This window comes from Podarcis erhardii (assembly GCF_964252035.2).
Source record: "Podarcis erhardii genome assembly, chromosome: 13".
NCBI lineage: Eukaryota > Metazoa > Chordata > Lepidosauria > Squamata > Lacertidae > Podarcis > Podarcis erhardii.
In genome coordinates this window covers 49,411,711-49,433,761 of record NC_138502.1, presented here as the reverse complement: position 1 = coordinate 49,433,761, position 22,051 = coordinate 49,411,711, and the positions used below count along the sequence as shown (strand labels likewise).

Below are 22,051 nucleotides of genomic sequence, written 5' to 3'. Positions count from 1 at the left end.
TAAAAACCCTCCCCAAATAAAGAAATGAATCTTTCTTGTAATGGCCTAATTCGGACAATTGTTCCAGTCCTTAAAAAAAAAAAAGGTTTGTAATGCCATTGTAAAGGAGGAAGGTAAAGGTAAAGGTACCCCTGCCCGTACGGGCCAGTCGTGTCCGACTCTAGGGTTGTGCGCCCATCTCACTTAAGAGGCCGGGGGCCAGCGCTGTACGCAGACACTTCCGGGTCACGTGGCCAGCGTGACGAAGCTGCTCTGGCGAGCCAGCACCAGCGCAGCACACGGAAACGCCGTTTACCTTCCCACTATAAAGCGGTACCTATTTATCTACTTGCACTTAGGGGTGCTATCGAACTGCTAGGTGGGCAGGATCTGGGACCGAAAGACGGGAGCTCACCCCGCCGCGGGGATTCGAACCGCCGACCTTGCGATCAGCAAGTCCTAGGCACTGAGGTTTTACCCACAGCGCCACCCACGTCCCGTGTAAAGGAGGAAGCCAATCAGTAAATCACACAGTTCAAAATTGGAGTTAAGTTTTTATTAGAGAAACATGATCTTGGCAGCCTTGGCTGTGCTTTAGGCCTAATGAGCACCGCAGCTCATGCCCTGTAGGTCCCACTCAATGAAATTAGTTGCTGAGACTAAAAGTCCCTGCATCCACAAAGCCATTGGTGTTTCCTTCTCTCCTGGGCTTCCTGCAAGCAATTGGAGACTGTGCCTGTGTACCGCTTGTCTTTCCTCTGCCCATTTCAGCCAACTTCTTCACTCCTCTGTGTCCAACCAGTCCATGAGCATTTACTAGGGCCAAATACACATTTCCCTAGTTCCTTCCCACAGAACACCAGCTTCACACCAAGATCTTGGCTGGCATTACCCCAGAGAGATCCCAGTTACGTCCAAACCAAGGAAATCTGTCTTAGTGTTGATTGAAAAACCAACATTCAGTGAATCAGATATAAAAAGGAAGTGCTGCTTCTTCGCACCCAGGATAATTCATGATGAGATGCTGGCTATCCACACTCTTTATCTAGCCTACCAGTTATTATTATAAAATCTGCCCTTGAGTGAGAACAAAAATTTAGTAGGCTTCATCTCCTTAGAAGGGGTGACCATGTCTGCAACTTGCATCCAAGTCTGACGGAAAATAAGATACCTTCTGTCTGTCTGTCTGTCTGTCTCTCTCTCTCTCTGTAAAATATCAAATTCTAAAGGGGCCACGAACAAAAAATTCTGCATGTATCTGCCTAAAATCTGTCAGGCTTTAATCTACTCTAGAGAGTCTGCTGTGCCTACAAATTTCACCCACTTCAGTTAAAAGAAAGATTCCCTATTATAGCAAATGAGGCGGGCGGGGGGGGGGGGGGGGACGACCAGTTTCATTTTCAATAGATCTAAACTGCTCCAAAATATTGAGTCAAATTCGAAAGACACAGAATGGCTCAGAAACCGTTTGGGCAGCTTCCAAACGCTACAGCTACAGATGTAGAGAAACCCCCTAGTGTTTATCCTATTTTTCCAACCACACAATAATAATGACAGAAACTTGCTAAAAATATGTAGGCCTTGATATGTTTCATTCTGGGTGAAGTCATCAGAGTTATGCTGCATTAATTTAATACCTACACAAACACAGGAATAAACCTTTTTTTAAAAAAAAACCTAACTCCTGTTAAGAGTGCTTTAAAAATAACTCTGCTGCGCTGGATGTTGGTGTGGGGTTAGAGAGGCTCTCAACTTGCTCTCAATATTCCAAACATACAGATTGCAATGATGATAACAAGAAGGATATAATGTAAATTTTAGGGACAGTCTCCAAATATTTAAAGAAGCTTCCTGTCCAGCTTGGAACAGGAAACCTGGGAGATTTAACTGTCACATGGAAGGTGGAGGAAGCTTATTTTCTCCTGCTCTGGAGGGTAGAACTCAAACCAATGGATTCAAGAAAGGCGATTCCAACTAAATAACAGGAATAATGTTTCTGATAGTAAGAGCTGTTTGACAGCGGATGTCTCCCTCAAGAGGTGGTAGACTCTCCTTTGTTGAAGGTTTTCAAGCGGAGGTTGGGTGGCCATCTGACATGGAAGCCTTTAGCTGAGATTCCTGCATTGCAGGGGTCGGACTAGATGACCCCCCAGGGTCCTTCCCACTCTACAATTCCATGACTCAATTATCTTCTATTTCTCTGCTCCACAGCTTTTCAGTGGCACACTGTGCATAACTAAGAACATGGTTGTGATTTCTCACCTGCTACCATACTTGTCTCTACAGTGGTGCCCCGCAAGACGAACGCCTTGCAAGACGGAAAACCCACTAGACGAAAGGGTTTTCCGTTTTGGAGGCGCTTCGCAAAACGAATTTCCCTATGGGCTTGCTTCGCAAGACGAAAATGTCTTGCGAGTTCCTGAGGGGGTTTTTTCCTCCCCCCCCCTTTTTCTAAGCAGCTAAGCCGCTTATCAGTTGATCCGCTAAGCTGATAAGCCGCTAAAAGCCGCTAAACCGCTAATAGCGCTAATCCGCTAAGCTGTCAATGGGCTTGCTTCGCAAGACGAAAAAACCGCTATACGAAGAGACTCACGGAACGGATTAATTTCGTCTTGCGAGGCACCACTGTACTGACTTTCTTCTGCAAATACGTTAGTTGGGAGTATGTTGACAACAGCAGAGGATAAACTGGGTCCTCCCTTAAAGAGGGCACGTATTGCGGTGAGACCTGGACAACCGACACCCTGTGTTGTGGGTGGTTTCAGTTAAGCCACAAGACCCGATTGGTAGGTCCCTCGAAGCTGGGTGCAATCTGGCCAATGGGTCGCAGTCTAAACAGTTCGAGGGACCTATTTATGCCCATGCACGTGTCCCAGAGCTTCCTCTTTCGGCGCGTGCATTCGGAACACCGCCCACCTCTCCCTACTTTTAGGGCTTTGCGCTTGACTTTGCTATGCCGTCATGTGTCGTCTATCATTGGGACAGGGGCACAGCAGGAATTTTCCCCACTTGGCTGATTGGCTGGTGCCATTTGGGTTTTGCCTGCTGCATAGCAAATCGACACAACTTGTAAGGTTGCAGAGACACTCTGGTTCAGGTGATAGGGATGGGAGAATGGTCTCGCCATCCCTATATGAAGGGCATTCCGTTAAAGGAATCCAGAGACTCGGTGGTTTGGTCAACCCCTGAGAGGGGGCTGTGCCTGTGCCTGAGTCCAGGGGGACATTTGGGTGGCGGAGTTAGCCTGTTCCCGGCTTTCCGCTTATCCAGGTGTTCACCCTTGGCTGACCTATGCTGACCCTGGGTCAGCGCTTCCTGCATGGCAGGGAGCTAGTCGAACCAGAGCCTATGCAACCAGTCACTTTCTGTAATCAATAAAGCTGTGGCCTAAATTCTGCCAAAAACCAAAACCAAAATTTGACTCAAGTGTGAATTCATTTAGGGGGTGGTTTCTGGTTCTGAACATGCAAATAAGGGAAACCAAAAATTGCTTAATATAAAAGGTTTAATATTATGCATGCGCATAATGTTCAAGACATTTCTTATTGATCGAGAGGACTTACAAGACCTGAAGATTTCCTCCCCAAAAATAATACTTAATATATGCATGGAAATTATATTGCATTAGGAAGTCTTAAATAAAGCAATTATGAATGCTGTCCAGACCTTTTCAGGGCGAGTGTGTTGTGTTTAGGTATTAAAAACGTGCAGCGTCTGTGTTCTATTCATCTCAATATATTTTAGTTGTTCTGCTAGGTGGCGCTATGGAATGGTTTTCTATAGCAAAGGAGGGAAATTTAAACATCCCAGGATTTTCCTGCTGCTTTGAATGTCCTCACTGGGAAGTATTACCATTCCTTAGCAAGAGCAAATTCAATCAGGATTCCTGTGGTCTGATCTGTCCTTGCCGTGGTTCAGTTATTTTGGTGCATCAGGACTGGCACATATAGAGGCTATAAAGGTGATAAAAATGGCACCTCAGAGAGTTGAGGCCTTACTTGTGCGGAAATTATTTCCTTGGCAAGTTGCCCTAATAATATATTTGACAGATGGGGGCATAAAGCATTAGAATAAAAGTATATAATATTAAACAGTAATCATTTCCGGCATCTCTGAGATATGTCTCTTCCTTTTATTCACTTTACGCCATATGTGTTTGTCTGTGCGCATATGAAAGATTCTTAGTACGGAGAAAGGTCTGCTCTGAGTTAATATTCAAGACTACTGCACTTCTTCCAATCGGCAGCATATATTAAGAGTGTTTGTGGGGTTTTTTATTTTTTATTGGAAATTTTATTTACAACATAACATAACCCCCCCATCCCCCAACACAGAAATCCGCCCTCATTAAACGTGAACATAACATACAATAAGCATAACATACAACAGTACAAACAACCAAATAAAAGACTTCCTTTATCCTGTATCTGGCCTCCTTATTTACTTCTTATAAGCTGTTTCCTTTATGAATAATTATTAAGATTTTTCTAATTATAACTTAAATATTCACAAAGTCTCCTGCAGACATTAATCAAAAGAAGTCCAGGTATGTATTTTAGGGCACTGTTTTGTGAAGCATTCTCTGCATTTCCCCCATGCTTTTTGAAACTCTTGTCTTGTGTGATCTCTGTTAATCTAGCCAGTTCAATATACTCTAACAGTTTGTCTTGCCATTCCTTTTTTGTTGGCACAGTTTCTTTTTTCCAGTTTTTAGCAATTAGGATCCTTGCCACTCCTGTGGCATAGAGGAATATTTTCTGATCTTCTCTTGCTATACCTGCGTCCGTTATCCCTAGTAGAAAAGCTTCTGTATTTTTCATAAAGTTATACTTAAACATTTTTTTAAGCTCGTCCTATACTATGTTCCAGAAGCTTTTGATTTTTTCACAGGTCCACCATACGTGTATAAGTGTCCCCTTCATTTTACCACACCTCCAGCACAGATCTGTTTTTGTCTATAAAACATCTTGATTAGATTTTCCCTGAATACTTCACAGGCTGTATGTGGGTTGTTGTTGTTTTTTAATGCCTCCTTAACTCCTTTTGTTCACTAAAGGGATTTGTATGTTTGGCACTGAGGCAGCACGTGTAGTTTATTTATTTATTCCACCATACCTCCCAACAAAGCCAAATATGGGAACCCACTTCCCCCCACCCACCTAAAACCCATACATTCTAAAAACCCTTTAAAACATTCTCTCAACCAGTGATTTTAAGGTTGCCAAGAACAGTGTTTTTGAGCTATGAACAGCCTGGGAAACAGGAATGTTTTTAAATTCCTCCCAAAAGCCAATAATGAGGGAGATAGGAGGGCATTTCACAAACAGGGAGCTGCCACTAAGAAGGCCCCGTCATGGGCCAATGCCAAGCGGGCAGTCCCCAAGGGTGGCACCACCACCAAGGTCTCGCCTGCAAATCATAGGGACTGGGATGGCTGGGACTGAGGAAGGCACTCTTATAGGTACTTGGGTCCCATTCATGGCTTCATATGCTAGTACTAACATTTCCCATGGGAACTTCACCGGTAGCCAAGGCAGCACTTTCAAACCAGCAACACGTAGTCCCATTGGGCTGCCATTCTGTAGTAGGAAGCTAACTCCACATACACTGCCCTATGGGTTATTTTCACGAGCTGAAAAGAGAGAGGAATGTGCCACTATAAATGGAATTAGCATTGCCTTTGCACATGTACTCCTCTGCTTGTGGCAAGCATCAAACTAGTGGAATTTTTCAGTCATTGGCACGTTCTCCGTGTGTGTGTGTATATCACAGCTGTCTACACACACACGGAAAAATCTTTAAAAGTCTTCAATAGATGGGACTCTTCTTACCTTTGACCCAATGAGAGTGTACAGCCACTGGATTGTTTCATTATGATTGATTACTCCATTCATCCCATCTACGTATAGCATAATTTGTCCCAGTGCTAAGGAAATAAAGAAGATAAGGAAAGTTAGCAAAATCCAGTTGAGTGAGAAAAGGCACAAAACTTCTTTCTGCTTCCAAATTACAGTAGGTCACCATTCTGGATAACCTCAACTAACTCTTCCAGAGGGCACATGGATGCAAATGCAATTGAAATGCAACCTCAGCTGATGTGCTGAATGGATGCATGTAAAGGGGGGGGGGTGCATATGTGGTCTAAACCGATCTGAAGGTATGTGGTATGCCGATCAGAAGGTCGGTGGTTTGAATCCATGCGACGGGGTGAGCTCCCATTGCTCTGTCCCTGCTCCTGCCAACCTAGCAGTTTGAAAGCACACCAGTGCAAGTAGATAAATAGGTACCGCTGCAGCGGAAAGGTAAATGGTGTTTCCATGTGCCCTGGCACTCGTCACGGTGTCCCGTTGCATCAGAAGCGGCTTAGTCATTCTGGCCACATGACTCAGAAAGCTGTCTGAGGACAAACGCCGGCTCCCTCGGCCTGAAGGTGAGATGAGCGCCACAACCCATAGTCAAACTTAACCGTCCATGGGTCTTTTACCTTTTTGTATATGTGAGACTTTTGAGAGTCCCAAGGACTGCAAGAAGATCAAACCTATCCATTCTGAAGGAAATCAGCCCTGAGTGCTCACTGGAAGGACAGATTGTGAAGCTGAGGCTTCAATACTTTGGCCACCTCATGAGAAGAGAAGACTCCCTGGAAAAGACCCTGATGTTGGGAAAGATGGAGGGCACATGGAGAAGCGGATAACAGAGGACGAGATGGTGGGACAGTGTTCTCGAAGCTACCAGCATGAGTTTGACCAAACTGCGGGAGGCAGTGGAAGACAGGAGTGCCTGGCGTGCTCTGGTCCATGGAGTCACGAAGAGTCAGACACGACTAAACTACAACAACAATATGTGAGTGTGTGTGTGAGAGAGAGAGACAGAGAGTGAGAGTGATGGAGAAAGACATTGCAGCCCTCTGTGGGCCCATGCTTTCCTGGGGAAGGGAGACCAGGCCACAGCAGAGTGTACTCCTCTCATGTACCCTTCTGCGCCACCACTAGATGAAAGACTAAATATTTGCCAGGCTGCCGTTTATCAGCCTCCAAAATTTTCCTGGGGTCTCACCGAAACCTCCTTAGGAAGTTGATGTCAAAAGTGTTTGTTGTGAGAGAGGTAACTCTACTCCCTTTCTCCACAGCATGCATAATATTATAAACCTTGATTATGTCACCTCAGGCTCACTTTTTCTCTCAATTACCCCCTTCCCCCAAAAATGTTGTAACTTCTCCTCATAGAGGAGTTCTCCATCCCCTTGATCATTATGACTGGCTTTTTCTGAGCATTTTCCACTGCCACAATGTCTTTCTTGAGGGAAGGAGGCCAGAGTTGTACACAGTACTCCAAGCACACTTGCATCACAGAGCGGGATATTGGCAGTTTTATCTCTTTCCTAATTAGCCGTAGCATGGATGTGTTCTTCTTCACAGGTTATGCACACTGGTTCAGCATCTTCAAATTATCTGCCATGACTCCAAAGTCTCATTCCTGAACCACCAGGTCAGACCCCACAAGATGTGAACTTTAGATTTTCTTTGGTTTGGTCCCAGTGTGCATAACTTTATGCTCAATGACATTGTAGTAACATGTTGTAACATAGTTGTAACATGGATGGAGGTAAAATTGGTGATTACAAAGCAATATGGCCATTGAGAAATGGCAGTTGCTTTTACAGCTGTTCCCATGCATGGCCACTTTACCACAAACTAGAACGCCATTGTCATGTTCCTTGGTGTGTGTGTGTGTGTGTGTTCAGGCCTCTTTTGAGAGGCCATGTAGACCATCCTCACACAATCCACAGCAACATGCAACTAGTCATTGCCTTGTTTGTCACTTTCCAGCCAATGTAACAGGTTACATCCCAATTCAGTGTGAAAGGCAGGCTTGCAGATCTGTTTTAAGGATCAAGAGCCCCTCACATTACAGAATGCTGTGCTTCTGGACCCATCGGCTGGCTGCCCTTCCAGAAAGTGGAATGTGTACAGTGGTACCTCGGGTTAAGTACTTAATTCGTTCCGGAGGGCTGTTCTTAACGTGAAACTGTTCTTAACCTGAAGCACCACTTTAGCTAATGGTGCCTCCTGCTGCCGCTGCGCTGCCAGAGCACGATTTCTGTTCTCATCCTGAAGCAAAGTTCTTAACCCAAGGTAATATTTCTGGGTTAGCGGAGTCTGTAACCTGAAGCGTATGTAACCTGAGGTACCACTGTATTTGCATCCTAACTGGGACCACTCATAGATTCTCCAAGAATGCTACAATGCGGTGGGAAAGTATTTGACCCCCTGCTAAATTTGCCTGTTTGCCCTCTGACGAAGAAATGGCCAGTCCATAATTTGAATGGTAGGTTTATTGTAGCTGCGAGAGACAGAATAACAACAGGAAAACCCCCAGAAACCCAGAAGACAAAAGTCAGAGATTGATGCGCATTATAATCAGTGAAATAAGTATTTGACCCCCCTATCAACCAGCCAGATGTCAGGCTAGCTGGTATCTTCCTGTTGTTATTCTGTCTCTCGCAGCTACAATAAACCTACCATTAAAATTATGGACTGGTCATTTCTTCGTCGGAGGGCAAATTTAGCAGGGGATCAAATACTTTCCCCCATCATCGTACATATAGCTGTGATGTGCATCTGATGCAGGTAATCCCTATCAGCACTGGACAGTGTGGATGGGGGTAAGATAACCTTCCCATCGGTCAGTCTGGTGAGTATGGGGATGACCATTCTCATATGGAAGCCAGTGTGTGGTTTGCTCAAGGCTGTCTATTGATTGTGACCTAAATGTCAGTGAACAATAAAGAGACTTTAATGCACATTGCCATCCACTGACTATTAACATTACATCAAAGGGATCCAGAGTTTTATTATTATTATTATTATTAGGTAATTCAGAACAACTGCTATCCAGCTGCAATTAGAGAATGGCTTAATGAGTATTATTTTTGTTTCTCTTCAGTACAAAGAAAATTGCCCTTTGATCAGAATCAGATAAGGTCACCAAGCTGCTTCTTTGTAGTGAAACTTCTTGGATCAGAAGGAAAGGATTTCATTTGCATCTGAAGAAAATGTGAAACAAATTTTATGCCCCACACATATTTTTTAGATTAATAAGGAACATAAATCAAGACTTCTAAAAGTCAGTCTTTAAAGCATCACATGGACATTACAACAACAAAGACTGGCTAAGTATCTAGGTAAATTCTGGACTGCATTACTCCCCAGCTTTCAGGTTGTCGCTCAGTATAGTCATAAAAAAGCCAAGCCTTTAATAAGCCCCATGCAAAGAAACCACAACAATGTTCAAAAGAAATTCCTGGCTATTTTCATCTGCTACTGAAGAATCTTATCAGAAGCTTCTTCCAAGACTATGGAATTCGATCGTATCTGCTATAGCTTCAGGTTAGCATTGTGGAATTTGATGGGAAATTGTGAACACACGAAGAAAAAAGTCTGTTGCTGTTTAAACAACTGGCAAAAGAACCATGTTTTACAGAATAATAATTTTAAAAATCTACAGGATGTCATCAATCTGTTTTTTCGGGCACACTGACCTACGGCATGTTTGTCAGTCGCATCCAGGAGCTTTATCAAATGTTAATATCAGTTGCTGACGGTCCTTGGAATACAAGCATCAAGATTTATTTGTTAAGAAGCAACTTATTTCCTGGCTGCTCTGAGGCCTCAAATACGACAAAGGCACAGCTAGCTGGAGGTGAGGAATATTTAGAGCAAGGCTAAGGAACCTGTGGCTCTCCAGGTGTTGACTCCCATCAACTCTAGGTATCAGGGCCAAGTGTCGGGGGCAATGGGAGTTGTAGAAGAACAACGTGGAATCATAGTACTCACCTGGAGTACTGTGTCCAGTTCTGGGCACCACAGTTCAAGAAGGACACTGACAAACTGGAACGTGTCCAGAGGAGGGCAACCAAAATGGTCAAAGGCCTGGAAACGATGCCTTATGAGGAACGGCTGAGGGAGCTGGGCATGTTTAGCCTGGAGAAGAGGAGGTTAAGGGGTGATATGATAGCCATGTTCAAATATATAAAAGGATGTCACATAGAGGAGGGAGAAAGGTTGTTTTCTGCTGCTCCAGAGAAGCGGACACGGAGCAATGGTTCCAAACTACAAGAAAGAAGATTCCACCTAAACATTAGGAAGAACTTCCTGACAGTAAGAGCTGTTTGACAGTGGAATTTGCTGCCAAGGAGTGTGGTGGAGTCTCCTTCTTTGGAGGTCTTTAAGCAGAGGCTTGACAACCATATGTCAGGAGTGCTCTGATGGTGTTTCCTGCTTGGCAGGGGGTTGGACTCGATGGCCCTTGTGGTCTCTTCCAACTCTATAATTCTATGATTCTATGATTCTATAGAATTGTAGAGTTGGAAGGGACCCCGAGGGTCATGTAGTCCAACCCGCTACGATGCAAAAAAGAGCGCCACTGATTCCCCACCCCTGCTCTAGAGTGAGCATCTATGGAGGACTGTATTTCACATGTAGCTGATTCTTCAAAATTATAATCGTGGTAGACAACTGTCAGGGGTTCAGGGAGAGAGGCGCAGAGGAGGGAGGAGACCGAGAGTGAGGGAGAAGGATTCCAGGCTGACGAGGAAGAGGACGACAATGACCCGAGATGGTCCATGAGTCCGTCCAGTGAATCGGAGGATTCCCAAAAGGGAGCCCCCCTGGTCAAGCCAAGGGGAGCCCAAGGGGGAGACAGTCAGGAGCAGGGGAACGTAGGGGGAACCGCCAGTGGGAGTTGGAGATCGGGACCGGCTTCTCCACCGGAACGGAGTGAAGAGGGTGGAGTTACCAGTGTGTCGGGAGGAACAGAACAAGGAGCAGAGGGGGGAAGGAGATCGGGGCAAGACGTCCTGCCGGAAGGGGCGGAAAGCAGTACCGGGAGCAGTGTGGCTGTTGAAAGGAAGGTCAGGAGCAACGTACGCGCGCCAAGTTCAAATGTGGAGGCGCGCGGAAGTGGGGAGAGCTCTGGGGAGGAGCCTGGTGCCAAAGCACGAAGGAGGGGGGAGCAGGCAGGAGAAGACTCAGCCTCTGGGGAGTCCCGGAAGGAGGGAACACAGGGGGGCAGGAAGACCCTGCGGAAAAGGAAAGAGAGGAAAAGGTGGAGCAGCACAAGCCTCTTAAATTGGTGCAGGGGAGGGACGGACTCAGAGGGGACTTCTAACATCTAAGGGTAACAGATGCGGAGCCACGGAGTTTGGATGTAATGACGACAATGATCTTCAATAAAACCTTTTGTATATAGCTTGGACTGGACTTTGGTCTCTTGTGAGCTGGGACCCAGGGTGGCTCTGACAACAACTATCCCCAAACATTTAAATTTTAAGAGATTTTAAATTTTAAGAGAACCAGCTCTACTGCACTGGCGTTATGGTCTAAGACAAAGTTGCCGAAATCCTGATGTTATGGAATTTCAAAGACTCAAGCTAAGATTATTTCCTATTTTCCTCCAATAGTTTTGCCAAACTGCATTTGTGCCACGTACTGGGGTGGGTGGGAAGCGCCTGTCTCTTTTTGACACTTGACTCAAATTTTGGTTTGGGTTTTTGGCAGAATTTAGGCCACAGCTTTATTGATTACAGAAAGTGACTGGTTGCATAGGCTCTGGTTCGACTAGCTCCCTGCCATACAGGTAGCGCTGATGCAGGGTTCTAGCATAGGTCAGCCAAGGGTGAACACCTGGATAAGCTGAAAGCTAGGAACAGGCTATCTCCACCACCCAAATGTCCCCCTGGACTCAGGCATGGGCACAACCCCCTCTCAGGGATTGACCAAACCATCGAGTCCCTGGATTCCTTTAACAGAATACCCTTCACATAGGGATGGCGAGAGCGTTCTCCCATCCCTATCACCTATCCGCAACCTTACAAGTTGTGACGATTTGATACATGGCAGGTGAAACCCAAATGGCAACAGCCAATCAGCCAAGTGGGGAAAATTCCCAACGACAGATGACGGCATAGCAAAGTCAAGCCCTAAAAGTAGGGAGATGTGGGCGGGTGTTCCGATGCACAAGCCGAAAGAGGAAGCTCTGGGTCACGTGCATAGGCATAAATAGGTCCCTCGAAACATTTGGACTGCGCCCCATTGGCCAGATTGCACGCAGCTACGAGGGACCTACCAATCGGGTGTTGTGGCTGACCAATCGTACCCACCCACAACACAGGGTGTCGGTTTCCAGGTCTCATTGCAGTATGTGCCCTCTTTAAGGGAGGACCCGATTTGCCATATTTAGGGGAAAACCTGTGCAATGTTTTCTGAAGACGTTTCCACATATCCACTGGGTTGCTTTCCCTTATACTATTGAGCCTATTTAGCCATGCAGACTCTTACTTGCTTGGGCTCCAAACTGAATTTTTGCAATGTCTACTTTGTATTTTTTCATTGTTTACATTTCAAATTAGGTTCACTCGTGTTTGTTCATATGATCTAAAATGTCAATGCAAACAAGATTGGATTTGAAAATAATGAAACCGTGGGGGATTCCTGCCTTGTAGTCTCCTCTTAATTTCTGAGTAAGAAATCATGAACCCCTTGATATACCAGATCTTGTATTCTAAAAAGTTTGATGCTTTCCATGTTTGAAATCTTGTAGATGTCTCTCCTCTTTTATCTTATCCAAGATAAATTCCAGAAGTGAAGGCTAGGTTTAAATGATTTTTTTCCAGAATCCAAACTGTGAAAATAAGTTATATTTAACTGACTGTTGCAACCCCCCATAGTATCTCATATAAAGGTGTTCTCAATATATTTTGTTCAAGCTTTGCTATAAGCTATGCAGTCTATAACCCAGTTTAAACAGTTTGCTATACAAAACAGGGCTAAGTACAGGACTTGGAGATGTCCTATCATCATATAAATTCTGGTTTTTAGCCTTGTTTATTTGTTCTTCCAGATGCACTTCAGTGTACATTGTTGTAACTATTGGATCAATATTTTGATTAGCAGATATCAAAATAAAGTTTGTTTTTGGTGGCATTATCATTGTAACTGCTGAAATCCCTCCAGAAAAAGATACAGTACAATGGGCAGTATTCAGTGAAGAAAGTCTGCTAGTGGGAGGACTTTTGGCTGTGCAACGCAACTCCTTCCTCTCCCCACATGGTCCCACCACACACCTAAAATCTGTTCCGAGCATTTCCACACACACAAGCAGATATGGGGTTTGGAGGCATGTCATAAAATAATCACTGATTTTCCCTCATGGGTTCCTTTCATTAAAAAAAAAAAGTTTCTAAAATATATCAAGCGCCAATAGGATGTAACACTTTCTGATAAAAGCAGTCGTTTTCTCTCTTGTATTTTGTAGTGATAAATATGCTTCCCTTTCTCATTTCCTCTGAACCAGAAAAACCTGGGTCTCAATCATAGCTGTCAACCCCTCCCTTTTTAAAAGGGAAATTCCCTTGTTCCGAATAGGATTCCTCGCAAGAAAAGGGAAAAGTTGACAGCTATGGTCTCAATCCAAACCCAGCCTTGAGCATCACTGGCTGGTCAGTCACCCAGGCCAGCCAACCTCAAAAAGAACTTTTCTCCATGTCTCTCCCTGCTCAATTAACCATTGGATCACGTGACTACAACATTACTAGTCTCTGACAGAAATGTCAACAGCAACTTGATCTTGCAGAATAGAGTATTTTCTGTGGTATGGAGAAGCTTATATTTAAGTTTTGCTGTTTCATACAGGACTAAAGTCGATGGTGGACTTGGGTACTATGCCCTTTGTGGCACATACGGTCAATTCAGTTTTGTTACTATTACGAGTTAATTTTTCAACCATAATGAGAAGGTGGTGGACTCTCCCTCATTTGAGGTTTTTAAGCAGAGGCTGCATGGCCCTCTGTTATGGATGCTTTAGCTGAGATTCCTGCATTGCAAAGGATTGGACCAGATGACCCTCAAGGTATGTTGGGCCTGGGGGTTAACCCAAGCCACGCGGTCCAGGTCCGGTCCCGAATCCAAGGATTCCGGGAGGAGTCAGTCCGACAGGGCCCAGGCAGGAAACCAGGTTAGGTCGGGTGCAGGGTCTCAGGAAGGTTCTAGCAAACAGCAATGTTGCTCCCGCAACCTGGGACAGGGTCTGACAGCCTTTTATCTTTGTCGGGGTAACGGCTGGTCCTGATCCCCCAGTGACTCACCTCTCTGTCTCGCTTGAAGGCGAGCACTCCTCCTGCGAGTACTCAGGTCTCTCCTTCTCTCAGACATTAGTCTCAGCAGCTTGGGAGACGTTAGTGGGTTACTAGACCCAGGGGCCACCTCAGCCTCCCCTGACCCAACCAGTAGTGGAACAGCTGTAAGTGATTGCCCAGCTGAAGACAACTAGGTAATCCCCGCATCTGGAGCCAGGGCAGGCTCAGGCCCCTGACTCGGCCCAGCTGGTGCTTGTTGCAGGGGAACCTGTGCAGACTGGGGCTCTTCAGGATCAGGCCCCAGACTTGGTGCAGATGCCGTCTGAGGCAAAGGATCCGGTGTGGACTGAGACTCCTCTGGTTCTGAGTCCGAGCCCGAGATCCAGGCCATCACACCAGGTAAAGGTAAAGGGACCCCTGACCATTAGGTCCAGTCATGGCCGACTCTGGGATTGCGACACTCATCTCGCTTTACTGGCCGAGGGAGCCGGCGTACAGCTTCCGAGTCATGTGGCCATCATGATTAAGCTGCTTCTGGCGAACCAGAGCAGCACACGGAAATGTCATTTATCTTCCTGCCAGAGCGGTACCTATTTATCTACTTGCACTTTGACATGCTTTCAAACTGCTAGGTTGGCAGGAGCAGGGACTGAGCAATGGGAGCTCACCCCGTCATGGGGATTCGAACCGTCGACCTTCTGATCAGCAAGTCCTAGGCTCTGTGGTTTAACCCGGGTCCCTTCCAACAATTCAGCTCATGTTTCCCTGAGCAATTTGGTGATCATCATACAGCACCAGGAAGCAGGACTGCTTGGGTGAGGGTGGGATCACAGCCTAGTGTCATAAATCTCCTGAGATGCAATTCAAGGATTTAACCTCCAAATGAACATTATAGTGCTAAGCCGCTTCTTAAGATAAGCAAAGCATAATCCTGATTTGGAGGGAATGGAGAGAGGGGCATGATGTGCCAAATCTTGAAACAGGAAGAAAATTATTTTCTTCACTGTGCTCCACACGTTGAAACTGCTTTTGAGCTCATTTGGACTTTGCAAAGAAAGGAGCTGCAGGTGTGAGTTTTCTTTTATCAATCACTACTAATTATGTACAGAACATCAGCTTGGAATGCCGGTATCTGTTCAAAGCAACTATGCTTAAGTCTTCCCCCTCCCCTAACTTTTAAGGTGGTACTCAACTCGAAAAACACAGGGAAAATGCAATATGTGTTTAGAAAGTGTGCTGCCCAAAATACTGTTAGCAGCACAAGCAATTATGATGCAACCATACTTGGAATGCTGTGTACATTTCGGCCACCACACTTCAAAATAGATGTTGTAGGAAACGGTGCAGAAAGGGGATACCATAATTGCCAGTGACCAGCAGCAATGCCCCTGAAAGGTGAAACTGATGGAGACCTTTTTTTACAGTTAGTTTCGAAAAAGAAAGTGGGGACATGATAGGTTTTTAAAGTACCATACAATCCCCTGGCGTGGATTAAGTAAAAAGAGTTTCTCTCACTTTCGTTAAACTAGAACCAAGATTCATCTAATGAAGCTAAATAGCCATTAGCTTAAATGACTATAAAGGGGGGGGGGGGTTAGACAAATTTATAGAGATTAAGGCTGTCAATGGCTATAAGTCATGATGATTAAATGATTAAATGGTCCCTCTGGGATCCAGAGGGAGTATGACAGAGAACAACAGCACGAGATGGCTATTGTTTTTGTGTCCTGCCAGTGGGCTACCAAAAGGCATCTCTGGCAGGCCATGGTGGAAAAATGGATGCCGGAATAGATGACTAGATAAGGGGTGGCTAATATTGTAGAAAATAATAATAATAATAATAATAATAATAATAATAATAATAATAATAATAATAATTTCTACCCCACCCAGCCACTCTGGGAGGCTTCCAACAAAGTATTAATACCGTGGTCTGTTAAACATTAAAAGCTTCCCTAAACAGGGCTGCCTTCAGATGTCTTCTGAATGTCAGGTAGTTGTTTATCTCTTTGACATCTGGTGAGAGGGCATTCCACAAGGTGGGTGCCACTACTGAGAAGGCCCCTGCCTGGTTCCCTGTAACTTGGCTTCTCGCAGGGAGGGAACTGCCAGAAGGCCTTCGGTGCTGGATCTCAGTGTCTGGGCTGAACGATGGGGATGGAGACGCTCCTTCAGGTCTACTGGGCTGAGGCCGTTTAGGCCTTTAAAGGTCAGCACCAACACTTTGAATTGTGCTTGGGAAAAGGACTGAATGTGGTATTGACAACCAAACAGATTTCATTGGGCATGAATGTAAAGTTCTGCATCTAGGCAGGAAAAATCAGATGCACACAGGATTCGTGGCACATGGCTTGACAGTATCACATGTGGAAAAGGTAACAGAATCATAGATTGTGGAGTTGGAATGCAGGCACCACAACTAGATCGTATATGACAGGTGGCCATCCAATCCCTGCTTAAAAGCCTTCAAAGAAGGAGAGTCTACCACTTTCCAAGCAAGTCCATTCCAGTGTCGAACAGCTCTTACTAGCAGAAAGTTGTTCCTAATGTTAGTGGGAATCTCTTGTAACTTGAAACGATTGTTTTCGGTCCTATCTGGGGGCTTTGGTAGACGAAAAGCCAAATGCGAGTCTGCTAAAAAGGCTAATGTAACTCTAATACGTTGATGCCTTAGGGAGACTTGGCCCAAATATTTTACATTTTAGAATGTAATGCCTTCAAAGGCCTGTGAAGTAACACATGGGGGCAGGCAAAATCAGAAACGACTTTGATTGCTTTCTGTGCCTTTAATAGTTGTGTACAGAGATTAACATTACTTTCTTCCTCTCTTTACTAAAGACAATCGTGCGTCAGTACTTTCTTCTACACATCTAATCAACTGGACTAAGTGAACAAATTCCTCCTTCACCTCTGGCCATCTTTGTTGCCATTACTGAAGTCCACATTATTATCATTTTTTTAAAAAAATGATTCACACCCACTACACATCACCAGTCTCCATTTAAGAAAAGGTCCTTTAAAGAATGTGCACCAAAGAATACCGAATGCAATAGTGCAGAACCAAATGGTTGATTCTAGGCTGAGTGACACATTCCATTTAATCGAACAAAAGCTAAGGAAAAGTGAAACTGTCATCGAGGATCCAGGGAGCGCTCATTAAAAAGAAAGGACAATTTATGTGTTTTGTTGTTTGCAGTAGTTACCTTTATCGCAGAAACGGATGGAATGAAAGTATGTTTGAAAGTGACATGCCTGATATTCAGACCTTCTGTTTTAGTTGTTCAACAACATGCCTTTGTTCCTCTCTGGCAATGACAGTGACTCCGCCCTGCTCCAGGAGTAACAGCAGTGTCATCCAGGAACACACGTTCTTTCAAAGCCAGGTTTAGGTTGGCTGATCAAAATTCTATTTACCAGCTCCATCTGGTACGCAGGCTGAGACCCTACCTGCCTGCGGACTGCCTCGCCAGAGTGGTGCATGCTCTGGTTATCTCCCGCTTGGACAACCACAACGCGCTCTACATTTGAAGGTGACCCAGAAACTACAACTCATCCAGAATGTGGCAGCTAGACTGGTGACTGGGAGTGGCCACTGGGACCACATAACACCAGTCTTGAAAGACCTACATTGGCTCCCAGTACGTTTCCGAGCACATTTTAAAGCATTGGTGCTGACCTTTAAAGCCTTAAACAGCCTTAGTCCAGTATACCTGAAGGAGCATCTCCACCCCCATCGTTCTGCCCAGACACTAAGGTCCAGCTCCGAGGGCCTTCTGGTGGTTCCCTCACTGTGAGAAGTGAGGTTACAGGGAACCAGGCAGAGGGCCTTCTTGGTAGTGGCGCCTGCCCTGTGGAACGCCCTCCCATCAGATCTCAAAGGAAAAAACAACTACCAGATTTTTAGAAGACATCTGAAGGCAGCCCTGTTTAGGGAAGCTTTTAATATCTGAAGGACTATTGTATTTTAATATTTTGTTGGAAGCCGTCCAGAGTGGGCAGGGAATAAATAAATAATTATTATTATTATTATTATTATTATTATTATTATTATTATTATTAAATGTGTTTGTGGGAGGGGGAGGTATTTGTTGGCTCTCTTCTTGCTTTTATTATGTATTTTGTGTTCTTATTTTATATTTTTATGCTGTGAACTTTCGCAAGATCTTTGGATGAAGAGTAGTATGCAAATTTAATAAAGAAAATAAAGTAAGGAAAATAAAGCAAAACATTTCATATTTTCACTTTCAAAGGGTTCCTCATGCCAGCTGTCAAACTTGCATCCTCAGCTGCAGCAGCCTCTAGCAGAAGCACCCATTATTGAACTTGCTCACTAGAAAAATACAGGTTGCTTAGCTGTAGCTGACCGTCTTCAAATGGCCATAAGAAGGGCCTGCTGGGTCTGCCAGTGGCTGATCTACTTGCACGTCCTCTGGTCACAGTGGCTGACAAGATGCTTGTGGGAAGCACTCCCCCCAGAGTAACAATGATTCAGAGACATATTGTCTCCAGCAGTACAGGTGGAACAAAGCCAGCACAGCTAGTAGCCATTGGTAGCCTTATCCTGCCTAATCTTCTTTCAAGTGGACATCACTCCCTCTTGTGAGAACAAATTCCATAGTTTAACAACAGTATGTGATCTCTGTGAAGTCACATATATGAGATGTGAGTCTGTGCAGAACAGCATTTTGGAAAGTATTAGAGCTTAGAAGAGCCAGGAAACCACATGCTCTGGCTAGTCTCAAGACTGGAGCCAAAGCTCTCTCTTCACTCCCCTGTAAAGGTAAAGGGACCCCTGACGATTAGGTCCAGTCGTGACCGACTCTGGGGTTGCAGTGCTCATCTTGCTTTATTGGCTGAGGGAGCCGGCGTACAGTTTCTGGGTCATGTGGCCAGCATGACTAAGCCGCTTCTGGCGAACCAGAGCAGTGCACGGAAACGCCGTTTACCTTCCCGCCAGAGCAGTACCTATTTATCTACTTGCACTTTGACGTGCTTTCGAACTGCTAGGTTGGCAGGAGCAGGGACCAAGCAACGGGAGCTCACCCCGTAGCAGGGATTTGAACTGCCGGCCTTCTGATCGGCAAGTCCTAGGTTCTGTGGTTTAACCCACAGCGCCACCCGCGTCCCTCACTCCCTTGTAGACTGCGGCAAATAAAATTGCAAATAAAATTTGCATTGTGGTGAAGAAGACCAGCGTGGCTTGTGACCAGAGGACCAGTGAAAGAACGTCAGTTAGATGCAAATATCCTGTGTTTCTTCTTCATGATCTTTGTTCAGAGCTCAAAACCTGCCCTCTTCAGCAAGTTTCCAGTGCAGGTAGAAAGGTAAAGGACCCCTGGACGATTAAGTCCAGTCAAAGGCAACTGTGGGGTGGGGCACTCATCTCGATTCCAGGCCGAGGGAGCCGGCGTTTGTCCACAGACAGCTTTCCTGGTCATGTGGCCAGCATGACTAGACCGCTTCTGGCACAACGGGACACCGTGACGGAAACCAGAGCGCACGGAAATGCCTTTTACCTTCCCGCTGCAGCGGTACCTATTTATCTACTTGCACTGGTGTGCTTTTCAACTGCTAGGTTGGTAGGAGCTGGGACAGAGCAATGAGAGCTCACCCCATTGCGTGGACTGGAACTGCCGACCTTCTGATCAGCAAGCCCTAGAGGCTCAGTGGTTTAGACCACAGTGCAACCCGCTTCCCTTAAGTTTCCAGTATGTGTATGGGCTGCCTCCATCGTGCAAGTGGTAAGGTGGTTGGAAGCTGAGGTTGATGGGAAGGTGTGCATCTGAAGTGCTCTCAACTGGCTTCCACCCCGCGGATGAACTCTGGTTAAGGGCAGCAAGGAAATTGTCTAGGGGAAATTGCTCTCAAGAAAAGAGAGGATAGGGTATGGGAATGTGATAATCCTGCAATCCACTCACAATCCCTTAATCAGGCTGACTTCAGGTCTGAGTGAAACATTGTTCAGATGACAAAGCTAATTAACAAATGGCTGCTGGCAGCAAGTCAACAGAGGTGGTGTATCCAATGACTTGTAAGCACCAAGACAAGTGAAACCCAAACCTAAACGTTATAACTATGTTTTTTTCTGTATAATAAGTTATAAATGGAATATTTTAAGGCAAATAAGAAGAATCATTTGCAGGAATGCAATTGCTAATGCCTGCCCAACATCTTTACGCAATCTCCCAGAGAAGTATAGAATATGCTTTTGCTCAGTGATATATTGCCGTAGTCAACGTCACAGAAAATTCAAGAATGCTCTGGTTATTAATGCTTCTTATCCTTGATTAAAATGGAGCGGAAACTAAGAGTATGTTTAATATAAAAGGCAGTTTGTGCGATTATTATTGTCAGGGAAAAGTTGTGATTTATTATTAAAAACAACAACAAAGCCTAGAATCAACATGCTTCCTTGGAAAAATTTCAGAGGTAAATCTCACTCCATCTTTGCATGCCAAGCCGCATTACAACAGCTTTACAGGATCAGATCAAAGTTGGCTTATACCAGAAGCCAGCCAGAAGCCTCTTGAAGCTCATAAAAACAGCAGGACAGTTTGACCTCAGTATCTGAAGAATACACTGCTATGGTACATGGACGTTCCATTTTGCTATAACTTACATATTTTCAATTTTTTAGGAAACTGGCATGGCTCTTGTGACATAATTGCATTTCCTATGTGATCCCTGATAAGAGGAAAGCTTGGTGCAGAATATGGCACTTGGGGAAGCAGGAAGGGAGAAACCATGAGCAGCAAACCACTATAAACAGAAGGGGAAAATGTGCTCTTTGGGGGTTTTTTTTGGGGGGGGGAGCTCACCCACAAAACCCACCTTTCATTTAAGTGGAGTGGGGGGGAAATTGCTACTTTTCTATATTGCGATTTAAAAAAAATGTGAAAATACCCAAGAGGAAAAGAAGGTTTTGAACAACTAGCACACTGAAATACAAAAGTGCGTACAGTATACACAAACTATGTGACCCCCATTTGGGGTTTCTGTGCCTGACAATTTTAGGCAAATGGGGACGAAGTCAGCTCTTTGGGAGAGGTTTTATACAGGAAGGTCTCATTTCCTCAAATAGTGCAAAAGTGAAAGTCTGAAGATCAGAATGTTAGCAAGCTGACAATGGTGGAACCTGTCCAAGGGCCATGCCCTTCCTTCCATTCCAGGAAGTTTGTTTTCCAGTATATTGGACAGGCAAGTAAATGAACAAGCTCAATGGTATTTTAGCTATACATAACTCTGAAGTCTAGTAGCAGTGGGGATGTGCTGATATATTATTATTAAATATTAAAAAGTTATAAACAATCATTTATTAACATTTCCTGTGTTTGATTTTGTGGCATGTTTAATAAGCTTACAGATAGAATTATAGAATTGGAAGGAACCCTTTCTGATTCAAGAAACCCAGAGCAGAGAATCCCTCTGATTTAAACCTGACGTACAGAGAGAAAGATCACCTATACCCCAGATACTGTAAATAATTCTACTGTTAAACTGTCTCTTACTGTTAATAGGTCTCTCCTAATGTTCCCTGGAAACCTACACTCCTTCTATGCAAAAGCCCATCAAGCATGTTATGTTCTCCTTTCTATGGTAAAATACAGAGTTCCTTCAACATTTCCTTATAAGAATGAACAGCTTTGCTGCCCTTCTCTGTGTTGGAAAACGCCCTGGGGTGCCCCTGTAGCCCCCAAACTCCGAGCGTCCTCCGGTACGTGCAGCTCTGGAAAAGGCATTTCCCTTCGTTTCCAGTGTGCTTCAGCGACATATATAAAATGATATATGCACACTAATCTTCTAGCATAACACAGCAAGAAGACATCGTAGAGCTAATCTACATATTTATTTACACACTATGCACAGGCAGAGGAATCATAGCATCCTCTCTCTCTCCTGCTTCAAGAGAAGAACAAGAACAAATAAAAGCAAAAGTAC

General features: G+C 44.8%; 1 protein-coding gene across 12 annotated transcripts in view; it reads right to left on the bottom strand.

Annotated features, from left to right (window-relative positions):
* FHOD3 (formin homology 2 domain containing 3) overlaps positions 1-22,051 on the bottom strand; it is a 366,192-nt gene that overhangs the window by 137,984 nt on the left and 206,157 nt on the right. For all 12 annotated transcript variants that reach the window (XM_081836232.1, XM_081836231.1, XM_081836221.1 and 9 more), the window contains exon 6: positions 5,811-5,905. In XM_081836232.1, coding sequence (XP_081692358.1) covers positions 5,811-5,905 — 95 coding nt within the window. The remainder of the gene's footprint in view (positions 1-5,810; positions 5,906-22,051) is intronic.